We start from the raw sequence: 25,234 nt of genomic DNA on the forward strand, positions 1-25,234 counted from the left end.
CTAGGCAGGTTTCCTCTTCATCATGTTTTTTTCCTCACTGACATCTTCCAGAGAAAATGCAGCATGATTTGATTTTCAAGGCTAATTTGCCTTTTTGTCCTAAGCAGTATCCCTTCCCTTCTGCACAGTAACCTCCTGTGCTCCCTTCCCAGAGCTGGGGAGGATCCTTCAAAATTCCTGCCAGGCAGCCCTGTGCAGGGATGGGAGGGAAGGGAAAGGAGGGAGGGAGGAGGCGGGAGGGAGAGAGAGGTAGAGGGTGTCTGTGCTGCGTGCATGTGGTGCAGGCAGGAGATGAGAACGCCAACAGAACAGGCAGGGGAATCCCATGTTCCCTTTAAGTATGTTAGCCCTGTGGGGAGCTGAGCTCGCCAGCCCTCCTGGAGAGGAAGAGTAGACTGGGAGAAGGTAGACAAGGTCAGTCTATAAGTGACACCCTCCTCGGTGATGGTGAGGACATCTGCTGCTCTCCAGTGCCGGCCGGGTGCCTCCTGGTCAGACTCGTCTCCTCCCAGACCCTTGATTTTGCGAAAGGGACACACCTTTCTGCAGGAAGGAGGACTCTGGCCGGATTGCGAGCGGTAGGTTGTGACACTCAGCATGTTTCTGCAGCAGAATTGCTGAGAGAGCAGGGAGAGGGGGTTGCTCGGGCTGCCTGATTTATCTGCACTAGGGAATGTTTTATTTTAATTGTCATTTAAAAGAAGCATTGTTGTCTAGGCTAAGGTAGCAGTTTAAAACGCCACATTCTGGGCTTCTGCATTTGTTTGATTTGATTTCCGTTTTTGTGTAGCTTAGAGAAGCCAGGCAGGGCTCACCTTTAAATAACTTGCAGCTTCCTATTTTCCTTCTTTTTTCCTCTCCCTAAGCTCAGTTTCCACCACATCTTTCTAACAGCCTCCGCCCTCCTCCTCACCCGGTGGAAGTGTGGCCTGTCTTCACCTTGAGGCTTTAGCACTGTAAGCCTGGATTTCCGGCTGGTTTGCTGTAGGTGGCTGTGGATGCCCAGGCAGACTGATTCGGCAGGAGCATTTGTGCATGGAAGTTGGAGACCATGGCCGTGCAGCTGGTGCCGGACTCTGCTCTCAGCCTGCTGATGGTGAGTGTGTGGGAGGAGGGGGGCCCGGGAGGCGCCTGGTCAGCCTGTGCTGTGCGGGCCGCTGCTGCTGTTGCTGTTGCTGCTGCTAAGCTGCCGCCGCAGTGGCTGCAGACATGTTAGACCCGCTCCGCTTCACTCCGCAGGCTCTGGAAATGATTTCTTGGGTCAGAGTAGCAGCATGACTAAGCACTCTCAGCGAGGAGAAGTGGTAGAGTTGCCATTTTAGAAACTTGTTGCTGAATGCTGTTTGGGGAGAGGTGCTTGCAAACAGGTGCTAAGAGCCCCTCAAAAATAGATCGGCTGGGAGCTGCCCCAGGTGCTGAGTATTCTTCTCCCTTGGCCGTTTGAATCTAAAGCCAGAGCATCTTCGTGGTGTTTGTTTGCTTGATTTATCCTCATGGTGGCATGGTCGGCTAGTACCCTCCTTGCAGGAGCCCCATGTCTGCTCAGATTCCCCAGAGAACCTGTAGCGGCCTGCAGTGGCCTTTGAGATCCTTGGGCTACTGAGCAGAGGAAACTCCTCTCCTGTCTGCAGTTGGCAGGGAGACCTTGGCCGCCCTGCCCAGACATTGATATGTGTGTGGACCACTGACCTGCTTTACGCCCCTCTGTGATTTTTCTCATTTTGAGAAACCTGTCAGTCATAGCATTTTAAGCACACAAGGGCAGTGATGCTGTCTTGTTGTTACTTGATTGGCTTTTGCTCGACGGTAGGATCAGTTTGCTGTGGCTGTCATTTTGCCCCTCCTCCATCCTCCGCCCAGTGGCTCCCAGGCCAGGGCGATACTCTTGTCGGAAGTAGCCTGCATTGGCTGGGAATGTTCTTACCGTTTACACAGGAGGTTTTATGTACAGTCTGAGTGCTTCTGCTCTGTGTATTGATCTGTGTTTTCTGACTGCAAAGGGAAGGGCAGCCCGGTGAGGCGGGATGAGTTTATTAAGGCCACTTGGGGGAGGAGCCGTGGGGGTGGCCTCCTGGGTGGAGAGCTGGCATGTTGAGAGGGACAGGTGTCTCGGTGCTTTGTTACTGAAAATGTCATTTGGGTCACACAGTCATTCGAATTGCCTGAAACTGCATGTGTCTCTGACCTCTGATTTCACTGAGAATTAGAAAGAAAAAGAATTAGAGAGAATTAGAAAGGAAAGTCATTTTCTGGAGGAGCTAAACTACTCATCCCCCTTCCCACATCAGTACTGTTGTCTGATGACACTTCCTCTTCCCTTGTCTACTTTGGATTAAATGAATGGCTGGTCAGGGATCTGAGTGTTTGCCATGGTGGCCGGCCCTGAACTGCAGTTCTATCAGGAGCAAGAGACTGCTGGGAGCCCAGTGCACAAAAGTGCAGAGGCGCACACTCCTGTGCATACGTGCACACATGTTATCTGCAGTGTGTTCATATGGAAGAAGGGCGTTTTCCATAAAAATAGCTTCAGGGAGAGTCAAGCCTGCTCACCTCTGACTGCAATGAATTCTCCTTGTGCTCAGATGTCTGTTTTTACTTCAAGGCCCTGAGGATATATCTTTGGAACCCCTGCAGTCTGCAGCTCAGCACCCCTGCTCAGCTGCTGCTCTGTGCACCATACTCAGCTCCTGAATATTCTGACTGCTGTCCTGCCAGTGTTGAGTTCAGACTTTATCCCCTGTTTATCAATGGCCTCTGCCCCAGATCTCTCCCTGGCCCTCACCTCCTGCCTGGATTAAAGGATTGTGTTCTCTTCTCTCTCAGAAGCTGGGAAAGTAGCTCTTGACACCATGATGGGCCATTAGATTAGAGCCCCTTGGAGCACCATGTGTAATCGGAGTCAGTGCACATTTTCTGGTTCATGTTTGGTTCAGGGAAATTTTCCCCTGTGGACTTTAGTGCCTTTTTCATTTTTAAGGGTAAACCCCAAAGTAATTGCTTCCCTGACATGTTGCATGATGCATGTCAAAATTTATAAGCAAGTCAAGGAGAAAAAAGAAGGAAGGAAAAGATGCCATTTAGTGGAGTAGCTTCGGCTGTGAGTTCGGAAGGAAGCTATAAACATTATTGCTTATTAGTGCATTAGTCAGCCAGTCGGTTCTCAGTATTTATCGAGCATCTACTCACTGGCAAGTGTAGGATGGTGTAATTGCCAGAACCAGAGCTCATCAGTGCACAGTTTGGGGGAGGTCAGTACCAGGTTAGACTGCAGTTCTGCTTTTGAGGCCAGTGGGGAGATCACCTAGCTGTGCCCCTCATTTGGGTCAGAAGGCAGCCAGGGTCGTATTGAATGTAGATGCTAAATGATGCTGGCTGGAATATGTTTACTTGGTTCTGGAGATAGCCACAGAGTCAAGGTTTGGAGAGTCCTGCTCTGTGATTCCAGCTCTGCCACTTAGTGTCCCTTGCTGGTCCTGTGCCTCATGTGTGCCATTTGCTAACTGAGAGGCTGCTACTACTTTATAGGGTCCCTTTCAACTCTGCTAACACAGTTTAGGGCCAGTTTGGGGGATGCTGTCTAGGACAGAGTTCCCAGACAGCCAACTAAAGTGTTTTATTCATCATTATGTCCTTATGTCCAGTCTATTGCATGAGCAACATGGCTTTTAGAATGGCAGGGTTTGTTCCCACCCATAGGGCTTTTCTGCCAGGACAAGTATATTTCAATTAGCTGAAATCTATGATGATTGAGGTATATTCAAACTCTGCTGTCAAGAGACCTACCCATAGGAACCTAGTTTTTTTGTTGGACAAAAGCCAGGGACCTTTCCATGGTCTCTAGGTAACTTTCCAGTCTGGAATCTGGGCCTGGATTGTGAGATGCCCCGACCATCTCTAAGTGGAAGGACTGCCATGGTTCTTTCGGTGTAAGCTTGGAGAGGGGGTGATCAGCACCTGGGCAAGGTGGAGCCTGACAAATGACCGAGAAAGGGTGGAGGGAGAGAAAAGTCAGATGCTGGTTGTAAAGACGGCTCCATGTGCCCTTGAAAAGTCTACCTCCCCGTCTTCACAGGAGTCTCAGGAAGTAGAAGCATTTCCTGTGCTCCTTGCCACTTTGGGAGTCTTGAATGGGGCATGACTCACTGTAGAGCAGGACACTCTTGGCTGTGCATCATTTGTTGAAGTCACATGAGTTCAAGAAAGCTGCAAGAGCTGCACTAGGCTCAGGTATTTGTTGATTATTCTTTGAGTCTAGAATAAAACTCAAAGATGGTATTGTTCAACTTTGGTCTTTGGATTCTGGAAGCTCAGACCTATTAAAAATGGTTAAAATAATTTTTGATATAAATTAGTTGGGTAAATAATAAATAATGCAAATTATGCTCTTTTTTGGGGGGGGTACCGGGCATTGAACTTGGGTCCTTGTCCTTGCAAGGCAGGCCACTGAACTGCTGAGCTAAATCCCCAGCTGTGCTCTTTAAATAAAGTATCTTTGCATACATTATCTCATTTAATCTGTATGACTCTTTTAAGACAAAAAATCTGGTAATCAGGATTTGGGAACCTGTCTTTGGTCACTCAGCTGGAATTGCTAGAAAAATCTAGGCCCGCTGAAGACCAAGAAAGTGTTTTCCCTTTTGCCACATCAGAGCTCAAGAAGTAGACTCCCGGAACCTTCCAGTACTTTGGATGAGCCTCTCCAGGGAGCCTTACCTATGAACATTCTGCGCTTTCCACATTTCAAGGTGGATAATCCTGTCTGCCTATTTATCATCTACTGTTTTCTATAGTAAAATGTAAAATTTAAAAGATAGCATATGTCTCAATTACTTTCCTCATGCTGAGATAAAATACCAGATACCCACAGGTTAAAGGAGAAAAGATTTGTTCAGCTCACAGTTTGTAGAAGCTTTAATCCAGTCAGCTGGCTCCAAGGCAGAGTGGCGTGGTGGAGGGTGTCATGGAGGAGGAGAAACATTTCATGGCAGAGCAGGCAGGAGGCAGCAGCAGCAGCAGTAGCAGGTCTGACTTCTTTCTGTCCCTTTATATTCCAACCAGGCATTGAGCTTATTGCTTGGTGCCACCCATACCCAGGGTGAAGCTTCTGGTATCTACACCCTTAATACATACTCACACAGCCTAAATCCTGCAAGCTCCCAAAAGCACCACCTTTGGCCACATGAGGCTTTGAGTGGACATCTAGATATATGCCATAACACCATAGATCTGGTTCAAGATGTCTTGTTGGCTTTTGTGTTTATATTCATAAAGGTGTGTCATGTTTTTGAGGTTCTGTTCTCTTGGACTGTGTTCTAGGAAGTAGCCAAAAGCCATGTTTTATAATTGGTAAATTTCATACGTAAAAGCTCAAATTCACAAGTCAGAGAAATTAGTGAGTGATGATGCATAATGAAGGACGGATGTAAATTAAATGATCTAGAAGGTTCTTTGTGTTCAAAGATTTTTATTTCCGATTTCTGAGCTTCTTCTGAATAGACTGAGTCCCTAGGCTGTGTGTATAGATTCCAGTCGATTACCTGCTGTTCTCTAACTTTATCTCCCTCCTTTCACTTCACTATGAATTCTTTGTTCCTCAGCTGTTTTCTTCTTTAGACATTTTCTTTTTGAATTAACCAACAGTACTCGCGGAATATTTATTCTATACAGGAAGCATATGAGCCAGTCACTGGCTTCAGCCAGCTCTCGATCCAGTTGGACTGGCAGGGTGCAGGAGCATGCGCGCCACATTGCAGCTCCGCTGTGAGAGACAATGGCTCCAGTGACTCACAGATGACCTGTAACAGCGCAGCATGCAACTCATCTCCGTTCCAGCCCTGGGTTCCCTGGGTTCCCTGGGTTCCCTGGGTTCCCTGGGTTCAGAGGCCCTGAGGTCCGTTGAATTGGAGGGACTGGATCTTGATCTTGACCTTATTGAGGTAAGGTATTTCTGTGGGATGTGTCAAGAGCTCAGGTTTGAGGTGCAGGAGAAGCTGGCTTGAAGACTCTGAATGGTGGTACTCACTCTGCTTCTCTGGCTCTGCCACGTCTCGACTCTGCTTTTATCTATGTTGACTTTAGTGTGTGACAGAGCCTTCTCCTGGAAGGTGATCTGAGGTCACTTGTCCTTAGAATTTGTGTATGCAGATAATGAGTAGGACTCTGCCTGTGTAGCCATGGCTTCCCAGCTCTTTGGCCATCTTAGAAGACATGCTTCTTCTGGATGATTTCTTGGGCGGCCAGTTTCTGCCTGTGTGGGTTGGCCTCTGTGTCTAGATGTGTGGGGAAAAGGAGGCATGTTGGCTGGCAACTCTACCAGAATCACACAGTTAGGAAGAGTTGTTGTTTTATCAAAAAGAAGAGGAGAAGCTAGCAAGACAAAGAGATGTCTATCCTGTGGCCTTTGTACCTTATATACCATTATTGGCTCCTGCAAAGCTAGCTAGGGAGATAAAAACATCAGTGAGTCCTGAATCATGGGTTCAGTTTCTCTAAAAATAAATATAGTTGGAGAAGCCCACTTGACTGAATATTTTATGCTAGGTTAAATGAATCTCACCATCTGTAAGATGAAACAGTAATAGCTACCACATAGGATTTGGGATAATTCAGTAACTGAAGTATTTAGCAAGTGAAGTATTTAGTACTTGGCCCAAAACAAATCCGCAGTAGGTATTAGTAGTTACTCCTTCACCTTAAAATGAGGAGGAAGCTTCCTCTGTTGGAACTCATCTCACTGCATTCTGCATGACCCAAACTCTGTGAACCTCAAAAGAAGTCACCCGGCTCTCTCTTTGGGCATCCCCATCTCTGAGCAGTGAGACCATTACTGGACAACCAGCCGATGATTTTTAAAAGGCAGATGTTCTTGGGGTCACGCAAACCAGTCCAGTCATGAACAAATGCACATTTCCATTCCTGTCTTCAATAACAGAATTTTTGTGCCCCCCAAAGGGAGATGCCTAAAATATGGGCAACGAAATGTTCTCTCTGGCAAATACAAAATGCATGCCTTTCAGGCCTGCTACATGTGATGGGGCAACCTTAAGTGTATCTCTAGTGAAAGTGAATTGCATGGTTGTTTTGTGGCACTTAGTAGTGCTTAGGAGAGCATATGTTGTGGCTGTAGGCAGCAGTTTCTCATCGAATCCTGTGCCAGAATATGAAGTATAATGGAACAAATGGTATTTAGCCTGGTCATAACCAAAGGTCCCGAAAGCATGATTGATTGAGACCATGTGGTACACATCAGGTGAGGAGACTGAATTCCAGTGTCAAGGTAACACTGGCTTGGAACCCAGCTTGCACCACAGTGAATGCTCTTTACAACCCTGCGTCTGAAACCTTAATCTGGATGAAACAATTTCCTGAATGGTAGGTCCAATTCAGCAGCTCGTGCAGTATGGTGTACAACTCTCATCTGCATGGTAATGACTTCCAGAACATGTCTTGGGCTCGGGTCTTTCCTGATGACTACAAATCCAAATGCTTGCTAGATCTATCCTCCTGCTTACCCTATAGGCACATCAAATGCACCTCTCCCAAGGAAGATCTTTTGTCTTTGCCCTGGTCTTTGAGCCTTGGCATGATTTCACCTGTCACTCGGGACTCACCTTTAACCCCTTGCTGGCTGCACTGCACCTGGTCCAGGTAGCTGCAGGTTCCGCTGCTTCTGCTCTCTAAATTTCAAATCTGGCCCCTCCTGCTTGCTCCCCTTTCCCCCTTAGTTCTAGCCTAGACTTTGTCCCACCTGGTCTTCTTGCATAGCCTCTCCCCATCTTCTTGCTTCTTGTCTTTCCAGTATTGTCTGTCCTCTGCATGCTTTCCAAGTTCTTTCCTGAAACTCTCCAGTGATGCCCGATTATACATGGAGAAGGCTCGTGCTTTTCACATTCCACATCAGTCACCAAGGTCTGGCCTCTGCCTGCTCACCCAGCCTCCAGCCTGCTATGCCCTCCTCTACTCCTCACCCTCGCGGTGTGACAGGAGCACGGCTGAGGAAGGTGCTGCTGGGCTTTGTTCTTGTGCAGACCTCACTGGGTGCGCTTGCAGTGCAGTCACTTACTCAGTGCAGCCCCTTTTCCTCTGTCCCAGGACTAGAACCCAGGGCCTTACATTCGCTAAGGAAGCGCTGTGGCCCTGAGTTCCATCTCCAGGCCACACTGTGGCCACACAAGATGCACCAGCTGCTGCTGTGGAATAGAGTCCACTGTTTTACAGCAATTTTTAAGTCAGAGTACACTCATTCTAAAACCACGATAGGTCTAGTGCGTAAGTATATAAGTTGTGCATTATACGTAATTGTAAGCTGCAGTGCGATGGGGTTGTTGACCTCAGCATGACAGGTGAGTGGGTGTGGCACCACTGCATTAGGGCCGCTCCAGGGCCACGTGTTACAGTCTTCTGGGAGCTCTGGAGCTTATGTGGAACTGAGCATGATGTGGTGCATAACTGTCTGTCCCATCAGCAGGTCGCTGGCTCAAGCCTGCGCACTTTCGGATGCACTGTTCACTCTGGACCTCTCCTCCCCACTCTTTCCTCGTTTCTTCTTCACACAGGCATTTCTGCCATTTCATTTCCCATTGTGAGCATCAGTTGTTCTTAATAGACTGCGTGTGTCCTGTGCACATAAAGCCCTCTCGTCCAGTCATTCAGCACATTTCTCGAGCGCCTGCCGTCTTCCGGACACTGTTCTAACCCAGACAGGGCCGGCGGGGCTTCCGTTGTAGTCAGCCTCATGTTCTCTTTGTAAAGACGAGAGAGATGAACACAGTGAACACGAGCAGAAGAGCTGTCGAGGGGTGATGGGTGTGCTAAACCCTGTGGCTCACAGATGATGCCCGGGGAAACAGCATCAGAGTGGGTGCTGCTAGACGTCCTTGTGGAACTGAATTCAAGCTGAAGTCTGAACAGCGAGAAGAAGCCAAAAACAAGAATGAGTGAAGTTTCCAACCAGGGCAAAGGCCCTGGGGTAGGAAGGAGTATTTGGTAAATTAATTGCTCACTTCTTGGCAGTTTAGAATTAGACCAGGCTCTGGGAGGAACTTCCAGAGAGTGTAAAGCATGACCTTGGAGCTTATATCATGTCAGGGAAATAAGAAAGACAGAAAACATTTAGGTAACACCAGGCCACAGGAAATGGCCCACACTAGAGGGTGTGGTGCTAAAGTATGTAGACACCCAGAGGAACCCAAGATCAAATCAGCACAGAGTGTGTATGTGCGGGGGATACTATTCACCACCAAGCAGGGTGCATTTGAGTCATTGGTAGGAAAATGGATGGACCTTGAGACCACAGTGCTAAGTGAAATAAGTCAGACACAGAAGGTCTCTAATATGAGAAACCCAAATGTAAATAGTTTAAAGAGTAAAATAAAATAGAGATGGTAGGAAACAGATTAGACTCTGAGGGTGGAAAGGGGATCTGGGGAGGCGAGCACAGGGGAGAGAAAATGATCAAGAGGCCATCTGCATAGGTACTAATTCAGTTTCCCAAGGTGAATTTGAAGTCATTATGCATCGCAAGCATATACTAATACAAAGCTTCTGAAGGATCTCAAGCCCATTTTGAAGAGTGCTTGGGGAGGGAAGGGCCAGACTACCTTCCAGTGAGAGGCCACAGTGGGGCTGCGACCAGGCCGAGGTGCGTGTAGGATGAGGCAGAGCGTGCTGGACGGATGAAGAGGAGGAGCCTGGCTCTGAACTGGGGCCAGTGAGGAGGACAGCGGCACCGAGATGACGGGAGGAGATGCACGCAGGGAGCACTGTGAAGGGAGACTCTGGGCCGCATGATAGATGAGGACAGGGCCCTGCTGAAGGAGGAGCCAGTTAGCCACTGAGTCTTTAAGGAGCACCGCGAACTCCACAGCGATGCAGGGGCAGCTATGACTGGAAGAAGGGTTGCAGTTCACCTGGCACCCCTGCGGGGGTCCTGAGGTCTCAGTTGGGTTTGCCCAGAGGCACAGCTGATGGGCACACAGGCTGGCAGGGCAGAGATTAGACTGGAGCTGAAGAGAGACAGACCTGGGAGTGACACTCAGAGACTGGAGAGAGAGAACAGAAGGCTTCCCCGAGCGGTCTCCAGTGGCCACGGGCAAGAACAGCTTCCATCCTGGATGGGGAAGGCAGCATCTGCACAGATCTATCTTACCTTGACCTTGGGATTAATGCTCCTCACACTGAATGCGCCACATGGCCTCACTGAGACAGTCACAGAGCCCTTCTTCCTTCCCCGCTTTTTTTTCCAGGTGCAGGTTAAATGCAGTTCTGTGAGATGACTGCACTTTCTAACAGCTCTGTGTAGGGCACGGCTGAGCCAGGCAGACGCGTGAAAACTCATGCTTCACAGAGCAGCTGTGTGTGGCTCTCCTGGGTATGGGAGACAAAAAGCATGCACGTGTGTGCCAGCTTCTGTTGCTGAGTCACAGAACACATGCCACATGTTGGAACTCCCACTGCCATCTTGTTAGGCTCCTTGGGCCCATGGGCAGGAGCTCCTGTGGGGTCCTGTGGGGTCCAGTGGGAACAACTGGTCTCTGGCCCACACTGAAGATGCAGTGAGAAGAGCCAAGGGCTGGGTGACTTAATCGCTGTGGGCTGGACTTTTCTTTATGCAAGGCATCTTCACACAACGTCTGGCAGTGGGTGCTACTGTCAGCTGGCCCACAGCACCATGAAGGCTCTCCATGTGGACTGGGTGTCCTTGTAACATGGCTGCTCCAGGTGGTTGGCTGGAAACAGTGGCCGAGGGTCTGGAACCAAGTGTCAGAGCTTACACGGCAGAGCTGCATGGAGTCCCTTGGCTACTGGCTACAGACAAGTCACTAAGGCTGTGTGGAATGAGAGGAGGGGGCACTGGCCACCGTGAGGAGAGAGGGTATCGACAGTGTTCAGGACATGTTTAAAACCATCACTGCATGCTTTCAGTCTGTGTCACCTGATTTCATGTTTCTTGACGGCCCTATGCTATTTGAATTTCTCACAGCCTGTCTAGGGGACTGTCCCCACAGGGAAGGATCCATACATATTGACTGACCGATGATGGATGGATGGATGGATGGATGGATTGAATGATAGGCTAATATCTGAAGAAGACAGTTTTTTCAAAGACTTGCCATTTGAGTTTCAGATTTTCATCCAGACTCCAAACATCTGGGAGTCTCTTGTGTTCAGTGCTCTTTTATGCCTTCTAGGACACCCAGAGTACACATGTACAACTCCCGAGGAAAGGCCTGGTTTGCCAGTTCCGTGACCTTGGAGATCCTAGGCTTTGTTCTCCTTGATGAATGAAGCTGATAGAGCAGCAGAGTTTCTGCCTTTATATTCCTCGTATTTGACTAATAACTTGTTTTGTGACTTTATTGCCCACATGTCAAGGTAAAAGAAGGGAAATAACTTCGTATTGGCTCTAAAATGTTTTTGTTCCTTGTAAGAAGTGTCAGTATAATTGAGCTGTAATGAAGGTAGCTGAGGTCATTTCCCAGGGATTAATGAACAGGAGAATGTGTGCATGGCCTGAGGCTAAGTCTTAGGTCATTAACCTAGCTGGTCATTAATATCATCCAGAATGTTTTATGCTAGGCCATTATAGCTAGCGCCATATGCTGCTGCAATTGGAAACACTAGCATTACCTGTAGTAACAACTGTTTGTTTTCTCTCCATTCACCGTGATTATGGAGGGAGAGAGAGAGGGAGAGAGGGAGGCAGTCCTCTTAAAAATTACCCATAGGCATGAAACACCAAGAGACCTTGGAGCCTAGGCTTTGTTCTCCTTGATGAATGAAGCTGATAGAGCAGCAGAGTTTCTGCCTTTATATTCCTCGTATTTGACTAATAACTTGTTTTGTGACTTTATTGCCCACATGTCAAGGTAAAAGAAGGGAAATAACTTCGTATTGGCTCTAAAATGTTTTTGTTCCTTGTAAGAAGTGTCAGTATAATTGAGCTGTAATGAAGGTAGCTGAGGTCATTTCCCAGGGATTAATGAACAGGAGAATGTGTGCATGGCCTGAGGCTAAGTCTTAGGTCATTAACCTAGCTGGTCATTAATATCATCCAGAATGTTTTATGCTAGGCCATTATAGCTAGCGCCATATGCTGCTGCAATTGGAAACACTAGCATTACCTGTAGTAACAACTGTTTGTTTTCTCTCCATTCACCGTGATTATGGAGGGAGAGAGAGAGGGAGAGAGGGAGGCAGTCCTCTTAAAAATTACCCATAGGCATGAAACACCAAGGGCAGGAGAAATTGAAAACTAAAGGCCCAAGAAGTGTACCCTCTCTTCTACATTTTTTTCTTTTTCTAGCAAGAAATACTTTAAAATTCAGACTCATATCTAGACAGGGTAATCAGTAATCTAGGTTTTTCATAGTAAAGTCTGTGATTATTCTGTGGACTCTTTGGACCTTCTTGTCTTTTTTATCTCCTCCTCTTTTCTCCTCCAAAGTCTCATGTGCTCGTAGGTGGGCTGAATCTAGGGTGTGTGAATATGGATTAATGGTATGTGTTAAGTCGTCCACTGATTGGTTTAGCATGGGAAGCCACACCCTGGGTGTGGATGGCACCAAACAATAAGTTTGTAGCCTGGATGGGATAAAAGGGAAAGGAAGGCCTGCTGCTGCCACTTCCTGCCTTCCCTGCCTTGGATTGTTTCTCCTCTCAGTGCCCCTATGCCATTGCCATGCCACTCTGCCTTGGAACCATCTGACTATGGACTGAAACCTCTACACACTGTGAGCTAAAGTAAGCTATTTTTTTCTTTCTTTTTCTTTCTTTCTTTTTTTTTTTTTTTTTTTTTTGTGGTGCCAGGGTTCTAATTCTGGTCCTTGAGCTTGTGAGTCAGGTGGTGGCACCACTGAGCTAAATCCCCAGCCCAAGCTTTTCCTCCTAGAACTTGTGGGTGTTGGGTATTTTGTACCAGCAATAAGGAAGTAACTAAAGCAGAGCCATTGTGGTCAATACTGAGGATACTAGGGTATATGTGTGAATACCACCCTAGTCTCCAGAAGTTTTTAATTGAGTTGGAATGGACAATAAACAATTCCAGCACAGTGTTGGAAATGCTATGGAACAGAAATAGTCATTGTGCTCCAGAACACATTGGAGGAGCACAGTGCAGGACTTCTAATGTGGTGCTAGGATTTCTGGTAAAGGAGTTTGGTGGGTGTGGAGGTGAGGAGGTGGGTGGATACTCCAGGCAGAGGGAACAACACATGCAAATGCAAATGAAGCAATCATGTGTTCTAGCAACTGTGTGACGTTTTTGGTATAGGGAAGGCAAAAGGAAGGAGGAATTTCAGAGGTGGAGAACTTGTGAGCATTAATATAGACTCAAGGTACAAGGCTCAGAGAAGGCAAAAGACCAAAAGTTGGAATGGAGGAATGTTGGTAATACATCCCCTTATGTTTCCAAGATGGCTACAGCAGCTCCAGGCATCGTGTCTCCTACACCTGTGTCTAAAGCAGAAGAACAGTAAGGAGAGCTTTGTGTGTCTCTTTTTATCAAAGAAAAAAATCTGTCCCGCAGGCTCCCAGGAACATTTCCTCTTATATTTCATCGGCCAGAACAAGGCCATAGTGTGGCACTTTGCAAGCTACTTACAACCTGTCTGCAGTATTCCTCCCTAAGTTACAGAGATCTAAAAAATGCCTCTTCCCACCTCTCTTGCAGCCAGGGTTCTATATGAGATCTGGCTTCCTCCCTGTAAGCTCACCAGTGCCAGACTCAGAGAAGACAAATGGGTAACTTGAAGCACCAGCTGTAGATTGGATTTCCTTGCAAGGGAGTTGACAAAAATACGTGGTCCTTTTGGACCAGCTCCTGTGGTGGTGCCAGGGTCTGGTCTCCAGGGCAAGAGATGCCACTTGGTTTAGGGATGGCACCTTTGCTGTGAGGGTCCTGGGGTGAGCTCAAGCATTTATCTTGGGTATCTGGTTTTCCACATGTTCCCAAACTTTCCAAGACATGACAACAAATCCTCTTCTGCTTAAACTAATTAGAGTGGATATGATTTTCTGCCATCAGCGCCCTAAACAGTACACAAGGGCCCCTCAGCTGTGTTGGATGCTTGGAGAGAGTGCAGCCAGCAGTTTTACTCTTCCAGTAAAGGAGGAAGAGGGAGATGGCTGCTATGTAGGGGAACCATGGGCTCTTCCGAAGGTTAGTGTGGACAGAGACAAGGCTGTCAGCTGAACAGCTAGGTGAGTGCTCCGTTTTATGCGTTTTTTTAGGGGGACCTGAAAAAAATATGCAAAAAATGGGCTTTGCGTAAGCATTCACATTCCAGTTAGGGTTATGTAAAGAGACAGACACTATGGCAAAGGTGTTTTGAAACTCTTGCTGGATATTTAGCTATTTCAATCTTGGATCCCAATCCTTGCATCTGTGATATCACTTTCTGAAAACTTAATTTCCGGTTTGTTTTTAAAAAATAAAAATGCTTTCACAGTTACACAGGTCTGCCTCCCATCTGGAGTTTCACTTTCTGTGTGTCCTTCTAGACGTTCTCCAGACGCATGCAGCATCGTTGTCAGCTCTGACAGCACCACCTCTTCTTCCCAAGCAGCACAGTGTCACACTGTTCGTAGTCAGTCCCTTACCGATGGACGTTTAGACTGTTCACATTTATAATTGCTGGCTCTCCCACGGTGAGCATGTGTGTGTGTCCTACACAGATGGCTGGTGTGTACTGCAGAACAGGACCTGACGGAGAGGGCTGGGTCAAGAGCACACCATTGTAAATTTTTCTAAATGTTGTTTAATTACGATTTCCAAAAAGGTACCATGCCAATTTGTGTTTTTAAAATTCTACTTTTGAAGTGCTAGTTAAGTAAGAGGCAGTTCTTATCGGTGGAGGGATTATAGGAGTTATAAGAAAAGTGAGCTATTCTCCAAAGGGCATTTAGAATCTTACTGTATAAACAATTACAATGTTAAATGTCTGCTGAATTCAAGTGGCAAATGAGCAGTGAATATCAATTACACATCTGCTGCATCTCAAAGGCAGATGGCCTTTTCATTTTATATCCCAGGAATTATACCCAAATTTCATTCCCTTCTTCAGATTGTACCCCCCTTTTTACTTTCACTGAGAAAATGGATTATTGCACATTTCAAGTATCAAGTTAATTTTAACAGAAAGCCCCAAGAAGCTATCTTACACATTTTACTCCACAGATATGTGGGATAAGGATTCAATCCGTGAATGTATGTTGAGCTCTGACATGATTTAGCATCAGAGAAAAATGATAAGACATCATCCCTACCTTCAGTGACCTTACAATCTGTGATGAGAAATCCCCACATAAAATGGAAACAGTCAAATGCCCAAATGAAAGGGAGTGTTCTGCTGTATAATTTAACTGTGCTCAGAAGTACAAAGAGGAAAGAGCTAACTTTTCAAGGGGGCTGCCAGGGACTTTAGGAGACAGATGGGTGTTGGCTCGGTTTTGTGGGGCAGGAAAATGATGAAAAGCACGGGAGGCTGGGTGAGCACACAGCTGTGCAGGGCACAGGCTGGGTGGAGGATAACTTTTCAAGGGGGCTGCCAGGGACTTTAGGAGACGGATGGGTGTTGGCTCGGTTTTGTGGGGCAGGAAGATGATGAAAAGCACGGGAGGCTGGGTGAGCACACAGCTGTGCAGGGCACAGGCTGGGTGGAGGGTGGCTCAGTGAGAGTGAGGGTGGTGTAACTGAAAGCCATGTTTGGCAGGAATAGTATACGGATAATAGGAAAGAAGCATCATACCCTGGAAAGGGTGTTCTGGGGAAAGGTGATGTGCGGTGTACACAGATGGTCCTGTAGAACCAAGATAGCTCATGTTTGGGTTTTTGTACCAGCAATAGAAATTAAAACTTTTACACGCACGCACGCACACACACACACAGTGATCCTTCTTACGTCCCAAAGCTTTGGGATTGTTTTGAGCTCATACAGGTTGAGACAGCTGATTCTCTAAGACCGGAATGGACGTGACCAGCTTCTCTTCAGTCATGGCTAGGGTGTGGTGGGAGTGAAGGTGGGCAGGTGGGGGCAGCTGATGCGGGGCTCTGGCCTCTGCCACAGGGGCTGTGTTCAGCATGCTGGTGCGGACAGAGAGTGCAGAGGAGTTTTCCTGCCAGAAACCACGGGCTTGGTGACATGTAAAGAAGGGGAGGGGCAGCCTGGGAAGCAGCCTGGTGAGTACTGATGGGGTCTGCGTGGTTCAGCTCCATCAAGGTGCTGGAGGGAGGAAAAGCTGTCCACATAAGGCCCTTGTCTTGGTTTGCAAATTCTTGGGCTGGAAGTTGTCTAGAACCAAGATACATCATGTACAGGTACAAATTCCCAACGATGAATGTGATCATAATGTATACCTAAAATGTGCCAAGAAAGTTAATGGAAAAAGAAAAGGCATTGGGAAGGGGCAGTGCATGCAAAGATTGGTGAGAATGTGTGCCCTCTGCTGGGACGGAGCAGGAGGAGGGCTGGGGCTGAAGAGTCCAACACCTGCCTGCACATGGAGCCTCAGGTAACAGACTTCGGCTACTGAGGATTCTCAGAACCTGGACAACCTAAGACCTGTCTTGGGAGTTTGTTTCAAATCCAAGCTTCAGGAACTTACCCTTCAGAATTTGGCTCCTCTGGGTCTAGCCATACATGTATGATTAAGCAAAATAAAAAAATCTTTCCAGATGATTATGTGGTGCAAAGATTGAGAAATTCTCTGCTCCTGACATTTAATCTGTGAACTGATTGTAGTCTGAGTCTGGGTGCATAACATGGTTCCCCTCTTTCCTGATACTCTCCCTGTCTCATTAAGCTGGCCTCTACAGAATGCACTTTCCATGGCCAGTCAGCTTGTTAGTAGGCCATCTTTGCGGTCAGTATGAAAACAGCTCACCTGCGATCTTCAACCCCGACCTGACTGTCAGCCCTTGTGACCTGGGTGGTGGTCCTTGCCTGCTTCTAGCAGGAGGACTGCAAGGTATCCGGCCTGCAAGCTCTGGCAGTGACCACAAACAGTTTGCAGCTGAGTTTGAACCTTTTTGCAGAAGCACTTGTTAAACTGAATTCTTAAAAGAGTTACAGTAACTACCCAGAGATGAGAGATGGCCGGGGGAGGAAGATCTCTGCATTTCAAAGAGTCGGCTATTTTATATGAAAGCAGGGCTGGTTTTTTTCCTTCAATCTGCTCCTGCATAATTTTAGCCTATTTTTCTAATTATGGGAACAGAACAAGAAAAGTTCCAACTGCTGTTCACATTCTCAGTACTTTCCTCTAGAAAAAAAAATGGTAGTCTGTATCTATGCCAGAGAAAATGAAACAAAGACAGGATGCAAATGTCTTTGTTCAATTTCTCTTTGGCACATTTCTTTCCTTTCTCTTCCCAAAATCATTTGAAAGAGTGTCACTCAAGACCAATTAAAGGGATCTGGATGCGGGGATTGGATTTGCGTTTGCAGTTGGTGTCAGTCAGTAGTGCCATTTGGCCGTCAGCAGGCTTTGAAATGCTCTCCCAAAATGGCCGCATTTAGCTGTGCTAAAGGGTTAGAAATTCACTTCAGTCAGTGAGCCTTCCTTTGTTTGGAAGACCGAGCTTCAGCGCTCTGGAAATCAGCCTTTCCCTCTGGTTTTTGAATGGAAATTTATCAGTTTAGTGAGGAGAGTGTGTTGGATCTCCTTGGATCCGTGGCCACCAATGTCTAGCCACGGACTTTCGATCACATGAGTCATAACAGATCCAGTGTAGCAGGGCAGGGAGTGAGAGGCTGGGCTGGAGCTGGTTCCAAGACGGAGGCAGATGTCTTTCCTCTCTGGGTGTCTGTAGGTTAAGGCTCCACTAAGATTGATTCCCCAGTCTTCCCTGGAGTTTTGTGAGAACGGGTGCTTGGGAAGGAAAACGAATGTTGCTGGAAAGAACTGTCTCGGGTTAGGCAGCCTCTTCTCCTTGTTCTTGAAAGCCCTTCAGCGGCATCCAGCTGTCGCTGTCACACCAGGTGGTGCCTTGAGAAGGGGCTGCTTTGTGGCTTCCCTTTGGGTGTCCTGGGGTGAGTGGAATGTGTGTTGCAGGTAAGAGAAGTGTTCCAGGGGGAGGCACAGAGTGTAGGTCACAGTTGTGGCTTGGAAATTGTGAGATGTGCAAGTAAAACAAGACACAGATGCTTAGCATGGTCTCCTGATTTACACAAAACATTTGTGTAAATGTCACCAGGGATCATCTCAGGCCAGGATGTGGAGGACGTGATACGAGCTCATGTTTTCCCTTTTCACAGTTCGCTTTTGTGGGGAGAGTGATTTTCCACTTGGGGGCACTCTTTGCAACTGGGTAACAGCCTTTCTGCAAGGCGCTGACCCTTTCAAACATGTTGCTTTTCTTCTCTCTTGGGCTCTAAATTAGTAGCTTTACCAGCACTGTTTTCGTTCCTAGTAACAAATGAATGTAAATGTTACAGCAAAGGAAAAGATCAGACATCAGAAACCAGGATTTTTACATTATACCAACATGGTTGCATTTCAAATCTTTGACTGCTGGCTCCCTTGTTAGACGCACAAGTGGAGTCTCTTTGGAGGTAAAAATGTTTCTTTATAGATTTAGGAATTTGCTAAGTACTCTTCTCTGGATGTAGGATAGTTCCTCATCTTCCCTCTGTTCCTCCCACTCATTAAAATTTCTCTAGGTTCTGGGTTTCAGATTTATAAAATAAAATTGTGGTTTTTGGGTAATGGGGCAAGTCGTTTTATCTTTTCAAGAGCTAGAGAAATTGTAAATAAAAAATTTAATCTCTGCTCATTAAACAGAGTTGATGCCACATTGCCTCTTCCTTCCTTCTTTTCCACAAGTGTATGCTCCTTCTAGGGACATAGGTTCAAATGACGGACTTCACGTAGCGGGTCAGACGCCCTTGATTCTTTTCCTTGGCGGAAACGTGCGGCCTGGCGGAGACGGCCCCGCCCTGAGCTGCAGCTCACGTGTCATAGGCATCACTGCTGCCCTGGCGGGGCGTCTGTGCTCTTGAAGTTGGTGTCTGCGCAGCTGGCTCCGTTGCTGTGACAGTATCGGCCTTGCCTGGCTTCTGTTTGTGGCTCCTGTGTGAAGCCTCCATGGACTGCTCCTGGGTAAGCGCTCACTCTCCCAGAGGATGGTGCCGATGCTTGCTCCCTGTCAGGAAAAGTCATTTCCCCACTACTTCTCTGTCCCGTTTAAATCTGACCAATTTTAACTTGCACTCTTCTACTTTAAAAATTGTATACAGCTCTGGCCGTGAATTTAGCTCAGTGGTGCCTCCATCTGCCTCGTAAGTGCAAGGTCCCGAGTTCAATCCCTGGTACAAAAATAAAACAAAACAAAAAACTCAGTATACAGCTCCCTTTAGGAAAGCTTCTCCTGCAACAGTTGTTTTGCATAGTTCCTGTGCATAAGAGTGGTCCCTGTGAACTGGGCCTGACCTTATTGTTCTGAGGCCATGGGAGAGGAGCAGCATGTCTCCTCGTTTCCAGAAACCTTCACCCTATCTGGACATTAAGACAGCATTTGTGCCTGGGGATTTAGCTCAGTGGTTTGGTGGCCTGCCTTGCAAGCACAAGGACCCGAGTTCAATCACTTTCCAGAAACCTTCACCCTATCTGGACATTAAGACAGCATTTGTGACGGACCTCAGCAGGGAACAGGAGGGTGTGTGGTGCGGTTGTGAGTTACAAGGTTCTGTCTGTCAGTGCAAGGGTGAGAGTTCCCATTTTACCCTAACCCTGCTCTCATCTTCACTAGTCCCTGGGGAAATGCTAACTGAAGGCAAAATTAGATACCCGCCCCCAACCTACCGCATGGGAAACTCAAAGGGAAAGACCACATTGAAATAACAAGAGTGCATTTCTTTAACAATGGTGCTGGCAAAACTGGCTCTCCACATGCCAGAGATTGAACATGGACCCATGTATCTCACCGTGCACTAAACTACTATTGAAATGGATCAAAGATATAAATAGTAAAACAAAAACATTTAATCTGCTGGGAGAGAGAATAGATCAAACTCTTGAAAACATAAGTATAGGCAAAAATTTTCGAGCAAAGCCCTTGTTGTACAGGAAATAGTACAAAGAATCAAGAAATGGGATCATATCAATTTAAAGAGATTCTGCACAGCAAAGGAAACCACCAAGAGTGAAGAGACAGCCTACAAAATGGTAAAGAATGTTTGCCAGCTACTCCTCAAACAGAAGACTACTAGCTAGAGTATGCAAAGAACTAAAAAAAAAAATCGGACCCCCCTGAATTTAAAGACCCAAAGAAAAAAATGGGCATCTGAAATGAATAGACACTTCTCCGACAAAGAAGTACAAACAGCCAATAAGTACACGAGAAAACACTCCACATCGCTGGCCATTTGAGGAAACGCAAATTAAAGCAACACTGAGAGTCCACCTCACTCCAGAAAGAATGACCATCATCGAGAAATCAACCCATCACAAATGCTGGCAGGGCTGTAGGGAAAAAGGAACCCTTCTCCGCTGTTGGGAGTGTAAACTGGTGCAACCACTGTGGAAATCAGTGTGGAAATGGCCCAAAGACCTAAAGCTAGAAGTTCCATGTGACCCAGCTAGTTCCTTCCTAGGCATCTTCCCAAAAGGCTTAAAAGCATCTTATTACAGTGGGCCGTGAACACTCTTGTTTAGATCAGCACAGTTCATAAGAGCTAAACCTTGGAAGCAGCCTATATGCCCATCAACAGATAAAGAAAACGTGGTATGTGGTATTTATATATGATGGTGTGTTATTCTTCCATAAGGACAGATAAACTTGAGTAATTTGTAGGAAAATGGATGCGCCTCAAGACCATACTCTTAAGTGAAGTAAAGTAGGCACACAAATTTAAATTCACATTGCTTCTCTTGTGTGAGAAACCCAGAGCAAAACAGGGGAGAGATATTAGGAAGTAGGAAGAACTTGTTCAGATGGCAAGAGAAATCAGACAGGGGAGGGGAAAGGAGGAAGGGAAAATGGATCTAAAGAAACAATAGTTCAAGGAAGAAAGAATGGGAAATGCGGAGGGGAAGAAGTGTTGGCGGGGAGAGGAAGCACACAAAAAAGGAATGAAATGTTATGTAGCTGCGCGTGGTGGCGCACACCGGTAATCACAGCACTGGGAAGGCGGAGGCAGGATTGACGTGAGTGCAAGGCCAGTCTGGGCTACGGAGTGAGCTCGTGTCTCAAACAACACAAACAAGAAAAGATACATTATGGACATGCAAGATTGCCCTTGAAAAATGCAACCCTTATACACCACAGACATGGTAATAAAAGTGTAATACGAAGAGAACAAGGATGTGAAAGAGTTGGAACCCTTGTGCACTGACGCTGGGAATGCAATCATGCGCAGCTCTGGGAAACACCAATTAACAGCTCCTCGAGAAATTCAGGATAGAATTATGATGTGATCCAGCAGTTCCGTTTCCAGGCACACACCTAACGGGTTGAAAGCAGGGTCTCAAAACTCACGACCACTGCTGCTTCCTCCTGAGCCGCAGATGCTGCCGTGGCGGCCCCTGCCCTGAGCAGCTGGGTTCCCTGACGCCCATGTGTGCATCCTCAGACCATGCTCAGCCCTGACCGTTCTGATCGGACAACGGATGTCTGTGCTGCTTCCTTCTCACCCAACAACACACCTAACGGGTTGAAAGCAGGGTCTCAAAACTCACGACCACTGCTGCTTCCTCCTGAGCCGCAGATGCTGCCGTGGCGGCCCCTGCCCTGAGCAGCTGGGTTCCCTGACGCCCATGTGTGCATCCTCAGACCATGCTCAGCCCTGACCGTTCTGATCGGACAACGGATGTCTGTGCTGCTTCCTTCTCACCCAACAGGCTTAGAAGATGGCACCTTGGAGCCTAGAGGGACAGTTCCCTCAGGTGACTTTGTCACTTCCTACGCCAGCTGAAGGTCTGTGAGGTTCTCAAAACCTCCCTCCCATCCCGTAATTCCAGAAGACTCAGAATCACTGAGGCTGTTACCCTGATGGTGAAGGCTTAGAAGCTGAGACAAACTTCCCGACCCAAGGACCTAGCAGCCACCTGCAACTGTGGAGCCCGCACTCGGAGCTTCTCTCCAGAACCTGCTGCGTTCACAGATGCGAGCCTAGCCAGTTGCCAGCCCCGGGAGCTGTTAGAACTGCAGGATACTGGGTCACACATGTCCTGCTGAATCAGAATCTACACTGTCCAGTCAAATTTGAGCAGCCTTTGGGTGGACTCTGGAGTAGTGAGTCCAACCCCAGTTAGAATTTGATCGGTTAGAATCAGGTTGAAGAACTGGAGGGAGCTTTTAAAAAATGGCCAATACGAGGACCCGTGGTGCCACCACCTGCCTCACAAGCGCGAGGTCCCAAGTTCGATCCCGGGTAACCTGCCACCACACACACACACACACACACACACACAAAGGCCAATAGGGCTGGGCATTCTGTGCACTCCTGTAACGCCGGAACTCTGGGAGGCTGAAGCGGGAGGATTGTGAGTTTGAGCCCAGCCTGGGCAATTTAGCAACTTAATGAGAGCCTGACACAAAGTACAAAATAAAAAAACAGCTGGGACGTACCCAGCTCAGTTCCAAGTTCCTGGGTTCAGTCCAAAGGACTGCAGGGTGGAGCAGCACTCACATTATCACTGGGTCACCACACAGTACGCCGTGGCATTTTAAAGGTGCTGGGTCCCACTGCTCCAAGAGGAAGTTTTGGCAACTTGGGTTGACATTGTTTGAAAAATAGGATTCCTGCCTGGCACATCACCATGTCTAGTTTCCATGCCCCTGCCTCTCCAAGGATGAAGTCATTTTTCTGAAGGGTTCTGCTGCCAGGTGTTTCTTTGGGGAGACCTCCCTGAACTTGGGGCCTTGGCATAGAGGCTACTTCCGACCATGTTCTCTCCCATGAAAGTACTGTGATGAGAGTCCTTCTAGTGCCCCTTCTGTCTTGCTGAGGACTGGACTCTGTCCTGGGATAATGACCGGCAGAGTCAGAATTCACAAGCATTCTGTCTGTGCCCGGCTAGTGAGGTGTCCTAGTGTTAATTTGGAAACTTGGGTGAAGATGTGGGTTCCCTCTTAGACACTAGAATGATTTCAGCTTCTGGCTTTGGTAACTAGATAGCTAATACCACTAGCCCAGCCTTCTGTCCTTCTAGTGATGATGATGATGATGATAACATCTTTTGAACAATCATTACATGCCAGGCACTATTGTGAAGTGCCTCTTGACCACATTGCTGTTTTTGGACAACGTTCCATCAAGATACAGGGAGAAGACCTTGGATAATATATTTTATGGGGCAGCAGGTGTATTGCATGGCTCTTTTCTTGAATCCAGCTGGACTTGGCCCAGCCACAGGAGTTGTTTTTAACGGTTGCAATTTGCACTTTTTTCCTCCAAGCCATCTAGTTCAGCCTCTGGTCAAGATCTGTCAGTGTCCTCGAATGGGAGTCAAGCGATAGGAAACAGAATCCTGGAGGGAAATGAGAATTTCAGGAAAGAGCTGGACATGATGATGAGAAGTTGTGAAGGCACCTGAGAAGGAAAACCATCTAATTCCTTGTCTAAAAATCAAGTCCTCCCTTTTTTGATGTGGTGTGTCCCGTTGCCACTTAGACCTTGAGCAGTGGCTTCAAAGTTTTCTTTCCCCGATTTGTCTGGAAAACCCCCCTGAGGATGAATCCCCTGTCTTTCCTGGCTGGCTTCTCTGGGCTGCTTGGTGCCCTGTGTGACACCATCCTCTGAGTTCCGCCAGCCCACGCCCAGCCATTCGGGCTTCTACTTCCCACTTTCCAAGACAGCTCAGTCCCTTTTAGAATGGTATTATTGGATTTTATTGCCTACAAACATTTTCCAATAAACTTGTGAATTTAGCATTTCTGAAATCTGCCATTACTTTGGAAAAAATGTTTTCTTATAGGAAAATAAGAATTATACATGGAATATAGCTTTACTAACAGATCCTGAGAATATAGAAAGAAGACAGTGAAAAAATACACAGTGACAATAGGAATCCTCAAATGCTAAATAACTTTTTTAAGTAGTCAATAATCAGTCAGTTGGGTAAGAGAGTGTGGCTCAGAGTAAACAGAGAAAATGATTACTACCATTGAGCAAACTGGTGTGAGGCTGACAGGAAGATGTAGCCATCCCTCTGCCTAAGAGACTTTTCCCCTCTCGGCACCTTGGAGCCTAGAGGGACAGTTCCCTCAGGTGACTTTGTCACTTCCTACGCCAGCTGAAGGTCTGTGAGGTTCTCAAAACCTCCCTCCCATCCCGTAATTCCAGAAGACTCAGAATCACTGAGGCTGTTACCCTGATGGTGACAGTTTGTTACAGGAAATGATATGGGTGGCGTCCACCAAGAACAGAGTCCAGGAAAGAAACCCACTGAGGAGAGGCGCTCCTGGTGGTCATTGCCATAGATTTAGGACTGTTGTGGTTTCCAGGTATTGACTGTGACAGTGTGCGGAGTATTGATACCCGGTGAAGGTCACTTGGACATTGGTGTGTGCATTTTAAATGATATGGGTGGCGTCCACCAAGAACAGAGTCCAGGAAAGAAACCCACTGAGGAGAGACGCTCCTGGTGGTCGTTGCCATAGATTTAGGACTGTTGTGGTTTCCAGGTATTGACGTGTGACAGTGTGCGGAGTATTGATACCCGGTGAAGGTCACTTGGACATTGGTGTGTGCATTTTATTGTGTGTTCAATCACACACCACACATACTGAGTTCAGAGAACTTGTACGACATGGCCCCAAAGTTCCCATTGTAAACCAAGTGCCTAGACTGGGGGCCAAAGCCAGCAGGTACAAAAGACACTCATAAAACTCAACATTCCAGGGGTCTAAGGCCAATTTCCTGTGGCTCGGGGAAGCGAGACCTCTCCTTTGGTAGTATTACTCGTTCCCTATGTAGCACTTCGCCTATTTAACATCTAGGTCTCAAAGAAGCCTTTGTCTCTCTGGATGGAGCTGTCCTCTTGTTTTATAGCTTCTTGAACAGCACATTCTCCTCCATGCTTCTCATTTCACCTTAGTTTGCACCGGTGACTTGCGCACGCCCCCTTGAATGCCAGTCCCTGTTGTTGCTTGGTAACCTCAGCCCTCGAGGGCAGGCTCCGAGCCTGGCTTCATCGTCTCATAGGTCAGCATAGGCCTGTAAACTGTGAACATAGGATGGGATATTTCTGTGATGATTGGTGCGAGGCTAGGAAAGTCAGTGCTCACGTGAGC

At 47.2% G+C, this 25,234-nt stretch overlaps 1 protein-coding gene across 1 annotated transcript in view; it reads left to right on the forward strand.

Annotated features, from left to right (window-relative positions):
- The first annotated feature begins 216 nt into the window (after window positions 1-216).
- Frmd4a (FERM domain containing 4A) overlaps window positions 217-25,234 on the forward strand; it is a 494,886-nt gene continuing 469,868 nt past the window's right edge. The window contains exons 1-2 of the mRNA XM_033765957.1: window positions 217-578; window positions 895-1,096. Coding sequence (XP_033621848.1) covers window positions 1,052-1,096 — 45 coding nt within the window. The 5' untranslated portion in view covers window positions 217-578; window positions 895-1,051. The remainder of the gene's footprint in view (window positions 579-894; window positions 1,097-25,234) is intronic.

Source organism: Fukomys damarensis, unplaced genomic scaffold (assembly GCF_012274545.1).
Source record: "Fukomys damarensis isolate Sample0158 unplaced genomic scaffold, DMR_v1.0_HiC HiC_scaffold_19, whole genome shotgun sequence".
NCBI classification, from domain to species: Eukaryota; Metazoa; Chordata; class Mammalia; order Rodentia; family Bathyergidae; genus Fukomys; species Fukomys damarensis.